General features: G+C 38.2%; 1 protein-coding gene across 1 annotated transcript; it reads left to right on the plus strand.

The window, feature by feature from the left end:
* The first annotated feature begins 3,338 nt into the window (after positions 1-3,338).
* LOC117507106 (probable nuclear hormone receptor HR38) lies at positions 3,339-9,888 on the plus strand. Its single transcript, XM_034166871.1, has 7 exons — positions 3,339-3,465; positions 5,277-6,109; positions 7,551-7,680; positions 7,937-8,100; positions 8,188-8,390; positions 8,499-8,677; positions 8,778-9,888. Exons 2-7 carry the CDS (start codon positions 5,279-5,281, stop codon positions 9,038-9,040), a joined length of 1,770 nt encoding a protein of 589 aa, XP_034022762.1. The 5' UTR covers positions 3,339-3,465; positions 5,277-5,278; the 3' UTR covers positions 9,041-9,888.
* Positions 9,889-11,161: the final 1,273 nt, after the last annotated feature.

An 11,161-nucleotide genomic window follows, 5' to 3' on the forward strand; every position in this document is an offset into this window, starting at 1 on the left:
ATATTAGTGAATACAGGTGGTGGGGCCTTTTCTGCAAGTAGCCTTGACTTCTTTTGAAGAGCTGTTGTCTTTTTAGCTTTCTTAAAGTTTTTTTTTAAAACAGTGTATTTGCCTCTGTGCTGGACACCCATTACTACCAGTGCCTAAAAGATCGCATTTGTCAAGAAGACTCGCTATGGGGTGTCAACGCTGCAGTTTGGAAAATCTGATGGACATGTTAATACTCAAGACTTTGCTATGTGTCCTTGAGTGAATCCCATTAATCTCAGCTGCTCCTCAGCTGGTTTGGCACAACTTTTGTATCAGCTGCCCTTTGTGTCAAAACTCTGAATTTGAGGAGATTTGAACATGGGCGGGCTTTGAACTGCAGATCTTCTTGCTGTGAGGTAAAAATGCTGCCACGGAAAACCATAACAACGCTGCTTAAAGGACAAACTCACTTTTTTATTATGGCTGAAGCAGATGGTCACCCCAATGAGTTTGGTCTGCTTGAGGCTTTCGCCTGTTATCAAAAAACACATAGAGTTCTTCGTCACCACTGTTGCCACTGTGCTTGCACAGAAGTTGGGTATGATTCGACCTCCTTCTTGTGATGCACCTTGGTGCGACTTATGTTGGGATTTGACACTGTATATGTAATGGAGGCCAGCAGGTGTTGCTGTACAGATGTAGTTAGTAAACCTCACTCCCAACAGCTCAAAAGAATTCTCTGGTCACAAGGCCAGAGCTGTGGGTTTTGGCTTTCTGGTTAGAGAGTCCGACTCCCATGCCAGAGATCATGAGTTCGTGTCCTGAGGGGAGCGAATGGGCAGAGTCATAACAACACAATGCAGAGTGCAGCCGCTATAATGGTGCCATGACCCGGGTGGGAGTGACTTTAGGGGGGTGAGTGTAACGGAGGCCAGCAGGTGTCGCTGTGCAGATGTAGTTAGTAAACCTCACTCCCAACAGCTCAAAAGAATTCTCTGGTCACAAGGCCAGAGCCTTGGGTTTTGGCCTTCTGGTTAGAGAGTCCGACTCTCATTCCGGAGATCGTGAGTTCGCGTCCCGAGGGGAACGAATGGGCGGAGTCATAACAGCACAACACAGAGTTCAGCCTACATATAAATAAACTGAACTGAATATTAAAACACTGTTGTTGATTAAGCCTCTGGTCTGTTCACCTTTGTTTGTGAGATCTGGTGAAATACAGCACGCTGGAAATGCCCACAAGAAGAGTCAATTACCATAAACAATGTAATTCATAAATTTATCTTTCAAGAGTATGACAACAAACGAGATGATGCTGTGTTTATCCTTTTAGGAAATTAGCCTAATTTTAGGCTGACTCTTAGCAAAAAGAAGTTTATTCAAGTGTACTATGAGTGTATTTATTTTTTACTAAAATTGAGGAAGTATACTTGAAGGTGACTTTTTATAAACTATATTTTATATACTTAAGAATGGTATAGTGAAGTATACTTGGCTTATACTGAAAAGTATAAACAAAAGTCTAAGTACATTAATACTAAGACTTACACTTATACTTTAATACTAAAACTTATGCTTATACTTTAGTATACTTTTTATGTCTTTCTGCCACAAAGTACTAACACTTATTATGTACTTGGAGCAAGATATACTAAGTCAAGCCGACTCAAGTAACTGAAAAGAAGTCATAAAAATACAGATTTTTTTTCTATGTAGTTATTTATTTTTGATTCCAAAGGTTCGCACTTTTCTTTTACCTTTTTTGACAAGGAAGGATTTAGTTCTCAGTTGAAGACGCTATGTTTACATTTTTACAAATAAGGACTTGATCTTGGAGAGACCATTATGTTTACATTTTACATAAACTTTTTCCTTTAATTTTCTCCACAAAGAAAGACTTGATTTCATAGGTCTTTGCTTTTAAAATGTTTGAAAATATATCAAACTTGTTTTCAACATTCTGTCTTGTGATTTTTTTTAAATGCATCACACTCTTGTCTTGTGTACATACAGTATGAGTAAACTTTAAGAATACTTTAAGGAGTATATTTTCAGTATATAAATAGTAAGCTCCAAGTAATATGCCAAGCAAAATTAAAGTATAAAAAGTAAAATAACCAATGTGTATAACAGTATACTTTAAGTATATGATAATAATAAACTATATAATATATATAGTATAGTATATAATAATAAACTAAAATAGGAACTCAAGTATACAACTAGTACAATGGCAGTATATCGATAAGTGCACTTGTGGTATACTTTAAGCATAGGAGAGGGATATATCAATTACATTGATAAGTATACGTGTGGTATACTTTAAGCATACAAGAGGGATATACTAAGTACATTGATAGTATATAGATGAGTGTACTTGTATACTTTAAAGTGTACTTTTGCAAACTTAAAAGAACTTTAAAATATACTTATATAAACTTGATGTGTTCCATTTTAGTCCGAAAAAGTATTAAATTTGTGTACTTTCTAGTATACTAACAGTACACGGTCTGTAGTATACTTGCTATAATTATACCGAAGCATACTTAATAAAATGAACTTTAAGTATGCTACTTTTTGCTAAGGGGAAGGATAATAGTTGAATCATAAAAGTTGTATCGTCTTTTAAAGTTCATGCACTTAAAAAGACGATGCAACTTTAGTTGTCACTCAGACAGCTTGGGAAATAATATTTTTTTTTAAGTTAAAACAAAACCATTTGTTTTTTTGTGTGTGTGCATAGTGTGTACAACATGAACATGTGATTGTTTACTGAAACTTTGGCGACTTTATTTTGATGGAAGAACATGTCACTCAATAATAAAAATGATTATTTTACTAATATCAGAATAATAACTTGAGCCTTTCGTCACTAAATTGGTAATAGCTACATATTCTCTTTGTCCACATGCTTTTTTTTTCCATTTCTTTGTTTGTTTTATGAAGAGATCCAGCCACAGTTTAGTTGTCACTCAAACATTTAACTGTCATAGTTTTGGTGTAACACCTTAAATCACAAACTTCATTTTCATTGCTACATAAAATATTCATGTAATGTATTCACACTGCAAAAAACTATAGCTTCGTTTACACAACGGACAATAAAGTGAACAATAACTATATTTGCAGTCATTAAACACCCGCACCTCCAAACTGCGGTTATTTTTGGCATGTTTCTGACAGTAATAATAGCTCCACGTGAGCGCTGCTGTCACTGTCCCCGCCACCTCTTACGTCAATGGAATCCCGTGCGTGCGTCACACGGAAGCGCGTCTGCGTCGAAGCCGTCGCTCATTGGCTGTTGATCCGGAACGTTCTACCGCCTTGTTACCCATATATGGGCAGGGACACGCCTTTTTGTCGACGCAGTCAAAATAAAATAAGAGACGTGCATGTGTGGCGTGCTTCAATGAGTGTGCAGAGGTGACTTTCATGAGTTTTACTCGTTTGGAATAAATGAAAAACCTTCTAAATCCGGATATTCACTTGAACCAGGTTGGTGACAGCTGTTACATTCGCGTGTCTTAATACCGATTTTGAAGTACACTGTACATTATTAATTTATGATTTTTTTTTTAAGTCAGTGAAGGAAAGAAGTACATGTGGGGCGTGTAAATATTCATTTCAGTTCATATAACAGCAGCACTTTACTGCAGCATCCATAGAGCGGCATGATAAATAAGTAGTTGTTAAAGTAGTTTTTTTGGAGGGGGGCGGGGGGAGGATGATGTCAATTTCCACAATTTGTATGATTAAAACAAAAACAAAATACTAATACTACTAATGCACATAGCAAAAGTACTTTGGTTAAAAAGAATAGCCCAAAAATGTTATAAAAATTCACTGCTGCAGTTTGCAGGTATTAAATCATTATGTCTTACAGCAAATTAATAATCTGCAGTGGAAATCACATGTTCTATGAATGCTGTGTAATGTACATGAAAATTTTTCATCAAAATATGGCATTTGATGTTTTTGTTTCTCCATCTGTGGGTCAAATGAAAATCAAGTCTGAGAATCTTCAGACATTCATTCCTCTTGTGAACACCCACCCCCCAACTAGAAATTTTTCTCTCCTTTTATTTAAAAAAATAATAATAAGTTGCAAAGCTTATTTAAAAACACAAAAAATAAAGAAAACAACCAACCAACCACCCAACCAATATCAACAACTTTTTTTTTGGTGTACCGACAGTTACTCGCTCAATAATAAAATGAGTATAAAAACTGAAATAAATACAACCTGATGATTGTGAAGGTGAAAATTTGAAAATTTCAGTGTGCCTCAACATTGTGCACATATTACTGTTGTATATGAGCATAAATAAGCACCGGGATACACTTATGTGACAGAAAACACATGGAAAAAAATCTTGAGCTGTGTTTTTAACACTAGTTGTGTGATAACAATTTCTTATTATGGTCACAGATATGCCTATGTTTCATTTTTGCATTGACCTGACGAATTGTACAGCAGTGCAGGGATCAAATTGGTGCAAGTGTCAAGGTAGCTTCAGCAAACATGGATGTTTGTTCATACACGCCCATTCTCTCTTTCTCTGTCACACAGACACACATACACACCCACACACCCACACACAGGCTTTACCACCTTTCCCTTTTGATTTGGCATTCTGCCTGTGCTGAAATGCAATCTGCTGCGCTCCCTGCTTCAGAGCCCCTGTGAAGTAGGTTTTCAGAGCGTTAACAACCAGCAACATAATATCTGCTGGTAGCTGATCGCTTCACTAAGCGACCCTCTGGTTTTTCTGACGACTAACAGGTTCTGAAACCAGAGAAATGAGAGTGTGTATGTCATCAAGATGTCAATGTCAACTACTATTTGGATAATTATACAAGATTTCTTTTTATAATCACAGACGCCTCCTGTTTTTCATACTTACCATGTTATCTGGACTTGAGTGCTTGCATACAGAATAACACAAACCCAACGTGATACCCGTGTTTTCGCTTCACCACTGCGGATTGGGCACATTTTAAGCTGCATGACAGACTCATAACTGCCGCTGTCCTGTGTGAAGGGGGCCTTAATCAGTCACATTACCCACTTGTGATTGAACTCACTCACTCCTCTTCAACTGCGCAGGTGCGGGTGATTTAACTCATTTACTTTTATTTTTAAAACTAAGGAACTGTTTGTACAAACTCTAAGTAAAAAACTGTTCTAATATGAGTGATTGATTATGAAATGCAAATTTAGAAGTGTGATAGTTTTGCAGAATTAACCATTTATATCATATGAATTTAGTGGAATATATAATAACAGTTTCCATCTTCTGCCCTAGCAATGCCCTGTGTACAAACCCAGCATGCGTCCTTGCCTTATGACAACTACTTCAGCTCTCAGTTCTTGAATCCTGACCTCAGTGCCAAACTGATGATGGAGATCAGTGGACAGAAGGAGCAGCTTTCTTCATCTTTGTTGCCCGGTATCAACACTTTGGTGGGAAATGGCTTTGTGGGAGAGTTTGATGCTTATTCCTGCAAGATTACCTCCTGCCCACCCACTTCTACAGTTTCATTTAGCCACACAACAGTAGCTGAAAGCTCTAGCTCTCAGATTCAGAACCAGGCCTTCAGGTTGGATGATCTCCAGGTTTACAGCTGTTACCCAAGCTCCTTTGCTTTTAGCTGCATTGATGAGACATTGTCGTCATGTGGCTCTGACTACTATGACAGTCCAGTCTATGCTGCAGCATCTCCACCCACACCAGGCTTTCAGACCCAGCATGCACCTATCTGGGATTCGTCTTTCAACCTATACCCATCAGCTCCCTCATCCTCAGCAGCTGAAAAGACTGCCATTTCTCAGCAGCTGTCATTTTTTAACTTCAGCCCTACATCAGAACAACACTCTCCTTTGCACCAGGATGTTCAAACAAACCAGGAGGATGCTTTCTACATGTCTCCTCAGCAGCATCTTTCGCCACTACACTGTTCACCCATGTCCTTGGACCATGGACCTCTGGAAACCTGCAGTATAGTGGAGGGATCCATGGGATCTCCTAAAGGTCACAGCACAGGATCCAGTGAGGGTTGCTGTGCCGTTTGTGGTGACAACGCCTCCTGCCAGCACTATGGAGTCCGCACATGTGAGGGCTGCAAAGGGTTCTTCAAGGTAAAAAGCTCAAGAGTGTCATTGTGTCTCTTAAACACAACATTACATTGAGTATTTAGGATGAACTGACCAGTGATTGTCAGCTGGTAGGCATTTTTAAGGTTTATAATGGGTTTAGAATATCAATATTATATATAAAGTGTTTATAAGTACCTTATAATTCCATATGGCTTGGCTTTATGTGCAACACCCCCATGTCCGACAATTGTATTGTTGTTTGTGTGTAGAAACTATCCTGCTATAAGCACAATTTTAGGCATGAAACAGCTCTTTTTGGGCTTCTGTGTCATACAGAATGTAAGATGCTCATATTCCTGCTTCCTCTGTGTGACACACCCACAATGTCTGTAGAGCAAAATCTGAGATGCCCCTGTCAAAAAGAGAGTGGGTATGGTATGCAATAGCTTTTTTACAGTTAAAGTAAGAGACACAAAAGCCTGTCTTTTATCATAGGACCTGAGAGCTTTTTTTTTTTTAAGAGCCATTGTTGATCAGGTGTTTTTACCTCACAACATTGATTACTGTTTTAAGATGCCATGGCATATAAGAACTTGCTGCAAAGATTCCATTTAACTTTTTTGGACATGCTACTGTTAGTCAGTTCTTTATATGGATATATTACTGTACTATTTGTATTCATATTTTCAACAATCCACCAGAGGGTGTACAAATGGATTTTTTTCTGCCACACCCTATGCTTTATCCATGTATGAAGATGTATTGTGTATGGTTTCAAATTAATTGTTTTTCATCTTTAGAGAACCACTGGGTACAGAGAACACCATGTTTCACATTTTAAATCAAACATTTAACACCTTCAGAGTTACATTTCACACTTGTCCAGAGTATATATAACAGCAACAGGGGTGAATTGAGACTTTTTTGTTTTTAACACTGTGATAGTGTTATTCTAAGTTGATAGTGTATTACAAAGCCACATCTTCAGAACACTATAGGAAGCCAGAGATATTGTGCACAGACTCTGTGAGATTACGCAAACTCCACACTGACACCCCAGGTCAGATATGAACTCACAACCTCGTGGTAATGAGATGACAGCACTTCCACTGCACAACAGTGGTAAATGTGATCAAAAACTCTTTTTTTTTTCTTTCTCATCCACTCATGGACGGCGTTAAATAACACCAGTCAAGAGCTGAATTAAAACTAATATGACATATAACTCCAACAACTCAGAGAATGTTATAATTAACTCTGTGATTCGCAGTATTCATTGTATATGAAGTTAAGATAAACTACTTTTACACATTTCACACCATTCTGCACTAGTGTGGTGTAAATTCAGATAAAATGACACCAGAACCTCAAATCTTCCTTCTAAAAGCCTTAACACTGGAAACATAACACTGGTGATTTTACTGTACAGATGTTTTTATTTTACAACTTCATATAATAATATAATTGTATCCTTTCTCAACAGAGAACTGTGCAGAAAAATGCAAAGTATGTGTGCCTTGCAAATAAAGACTGTCCAGTGGACAAAAGGCGGAGAAACCGCTGCCAGTTCTGTCGATTCCAGAAATGTCTTGCAGTGGGAATGGTCAAAGAAGGTAATACAATGTCAGAGTCTCTTAGAACTTGTGGGGACTAATGTGTGATGACGGGAAACCATGGGCTGTAATGACAGTCTTGTGAAACCAAAGCTCAGAATGACAGACAGACTGTGTGAAACCAGACCTGTAGTGCCAGCTGCAGAAAAAAAGGGAAGCTGAAACTGATAAGACAGCTGTTTTTTTTTAGTATGACCATGTGACAGTTGAATGCATGCTTTGAGTATTTCTCACCTCTTTTTTATTCCTCATATAGTTGTTCGTACAGACAGCCTCAAAGGTCGCCGTGGCCGCCTGCCCTCCAAACCCAAGAGTGCGAGTGAAGCTTCAGCCCCAACCCCCAAAGCCAACATCATAGCCTCTCTGGTTCGGGCACATATAGACTCCAACCCACCCATTGGAAAGCTAGACTACTCAAAGGTACATCTCAAGACTTATATACAGCTTTCATCAAGAAATAGAGTGCATTTAGGACACAGGCAGCATTAACCGTTGCTTCTTTTGCAGTACCAGGAGACCGTGGAGAGTCTGCCAGAGAAAGAGGATGCTGGTGACATCCAGCAGTTTTACGATCTTCTGACTGGTGCGTTGGACGTAATAAGAAGCTGGGCAGAGACCATTCCAGGATTTACAGATTTTTGCAAAGAAGACCAGGAGCTGCTCCTTGAATCTGCATTTGTTGAACTCTTCATCCTCCGACTGGCATACAGGTTGGCTTCTGTTCCAGCTACAAACATGACAGGAGCTCTTTATGTTAACAACCACTATTTCTGTGGTTTCTCAACTTTTAATGCAGCTTTAATGTCTTGAAAATTCAGGTCAAACCCAGAGAAGAACAAGCTGATCTTTTGCAACGGTGTGGTTCTGAACCGGCTGCAGTGTGTATGCAGTTTTGGTGACTGGATTGACTCCATCATGGATTTTTCACAGAGTCTTCACCGTATGAACTTAGATGTTTCTTTATTTTCCTGTCTCGCAGCACTTGTTATTATCACTGGTGAGACTTTTTCAGTTTCTTAGCTTGGTGAATCTCATCACCTTTGTATTTGATTTATATACCATGCTGTGTTTCTCATTGTAACATCTTTTGGATATAGATCGCCATGGCCTTAAGGAGCCCAAACGGGTTGAGGACTTCCAGAGCAATCTCATCACATGTTTAAGGGATCACATACATGGAAATGGGTCAGAACCCAGTAGGACCCAGCCTAACTACCTATCTCGTCTTTTGGGCAAACTCCCTGAACTGAGAACTCTTTGCACACAAGGTCTGCAGCGTATCTTCTACCTGAAACTGGAAGACCTGGTCCCTCCTCCACCAATTGTGGAGAAAATCTTTATGGATGCCCTGCCATTTTGAACAGAAATGAACACAACTTTGCAATCAAGCCTTCAAGCCTGCTGCAGACTATACACAAAAATGGCAAAAATCAAACACCCACCATGAGGATTGACCTTGTTTCTTTGCCTCCAGTCATGCTGTCTTCTCATGTGTCCAACTTTGTTTGAGAAACCAACTGAGAAACATTTTTGTAACAAAGTTTCAGATTGTATGCAGTACATATGGTATGACTGTAGTTCAAAAGGATGGAGAGCTTAATTTCAGCTGAGTGAAATCACACTGACACAGAATTGAAATACTGACAATTTGAGGAGAGGTTATTGTGTGCAATTGTCAAAAGAAAACCCCTCCAAATTTTTACTGCTATGCTAATGAATGGATGTTGTGTTACTATGCAGCGAGTTAACATGGATAGTTCTTCATATAGAATGTTACATATTCAGCTTTTGCTAAAAACACAATACACTAAATTCTTTAAAAAGCAAAGCTTGTTTTAAAATTGCTTTTTGTGGCCACTACAAAACCGCACTGATAGTCAAATATTTAGTATACCATGACAGACAGAATCCTTTCCTGTTTTCCACTAAAACAACTGGCAAGTCCTTCTTTTCAAAAGGGAAATACTGAATTCTTTGTATTATAAATGATAATTGCCTATGGAAGGACCAAAGTTTAAGTTTATTTTGATACTGTAACTTACAAAACTTGTTGCCTTAAACTAAAGCGTTCTGCCATAATACTTGTGCTATCATTTCATATCATCCTGTAAAAGTGGGTGTTGGCAGGGTTCTTGTTAATTCTGGAATAGTACTTCTTAATGCATTTATCAAGATTTTAAAAGGAGAAGTTGTCTTTCTGAATTAAAATATTCAATGTGTCTTTTATAAAGCGAAGAAGTTGACTGTGGGCTAGGACTACCAATACCAGAGTTCTATTCCAAGTGTGTACTTCATGCTACCTGTCTGTGTTTTGGACAACTGAATAGTTTTAGTTCACCCAGCCATAGATGGGTATGGGCTTTAGCTGGAGAAGTAACGTGATGTTCTGGCATCTGTCCAGGGAGAATCATAGACTCTCACCTGCTTCATGGGATCGGCACCAATGGGCCTCAAGGCCTATATAAGACATAGTTCTTCTTTTATAATTTTAATTTTTTTTCATATTATTTTCATTTATATAGTGCCAAATCACAACAAAGTTGCCTCAGGGTGCTTCACACAAGTAAGGTCTAGCCATACCAAGCCCCAGAGCAAGCACACAGGCGACAGTGGTAAGGAAAAACCCCCTCTAAGGAAGAAACCTCAAGCAGACCAGACTCAAAGGGATAACCCTCTGCTTGGGCCATGCTACTGACACAAATTACAAAACAATTCACAAAACGAATATACAGGAAATGTTGCCAGTGCAGAGGACAGGAGGGTTTTCAGGAAACAGATACCTTTTATAATGCCTTAATTTCTGTGATTTTTCCATTCCAAATATTACATTCAGACCATCCCATTTAATACAAGTAAGGAAAAATATATTTCAAAGTCATCAAAATGTATGTCATATTCAGTATGGTACCATGTAACTGGGACAAAACAAATACAGAACACTTCATGTGGACCTCTCTGAAGTCAAGGGTGTTCAGATTAAGTCTGCACACTTGCCCTTTAAACACTGAAATTCCTCCAGATTCCTTGAATATTTAATGATATTATGCACTGTACATGGAGATATATGCAAATCCCTTCCAATCTTTCTTTGAGGAATATTATTTTTAAACATTTTTATAATTTTGTCACTCATTTGTTGACAAACTGGAGATTCTCTCTCATCTTTGCTCCTCAAAGACTCAGCCTTTGGTAGATACTACTTTTGTATGAAAGGATTATTACAATCACCTGTTGACATCACCAGTTTGAAATAACATTATTTAATATTTTACATCATTACTCACCTTAAACTGCCTCTTCAAAACTTTTTTGGACTATGTTGCAGGCCTTAAATGCTGTAATGGATGTATATTAACAAATGAAATGAAACTGATCACACAAAACATGAAATATCTTGGCATATCACTGTTTTTTTTTTTTTTTTTTTTTTTGGCATTTTCCATATCTCAACCTTTTCTGATTTGGGGTTGCAGACTAAAAT

This window comes from Thalassophryne amazonica, chromosome 3 (genome assembly GCF_902500255.1).
Source record: "Thalassophryne amazonica chromosome 3, fThaAma1.1, whole genome shotgun sequence".
Taxonomy (NCBI): Eukaryota; Metazoa; Chordata; class Actinopteri; order Batrachoidiformes; family Batrachoididae; genus Thalassophryne; species Thalassophryne amazonica.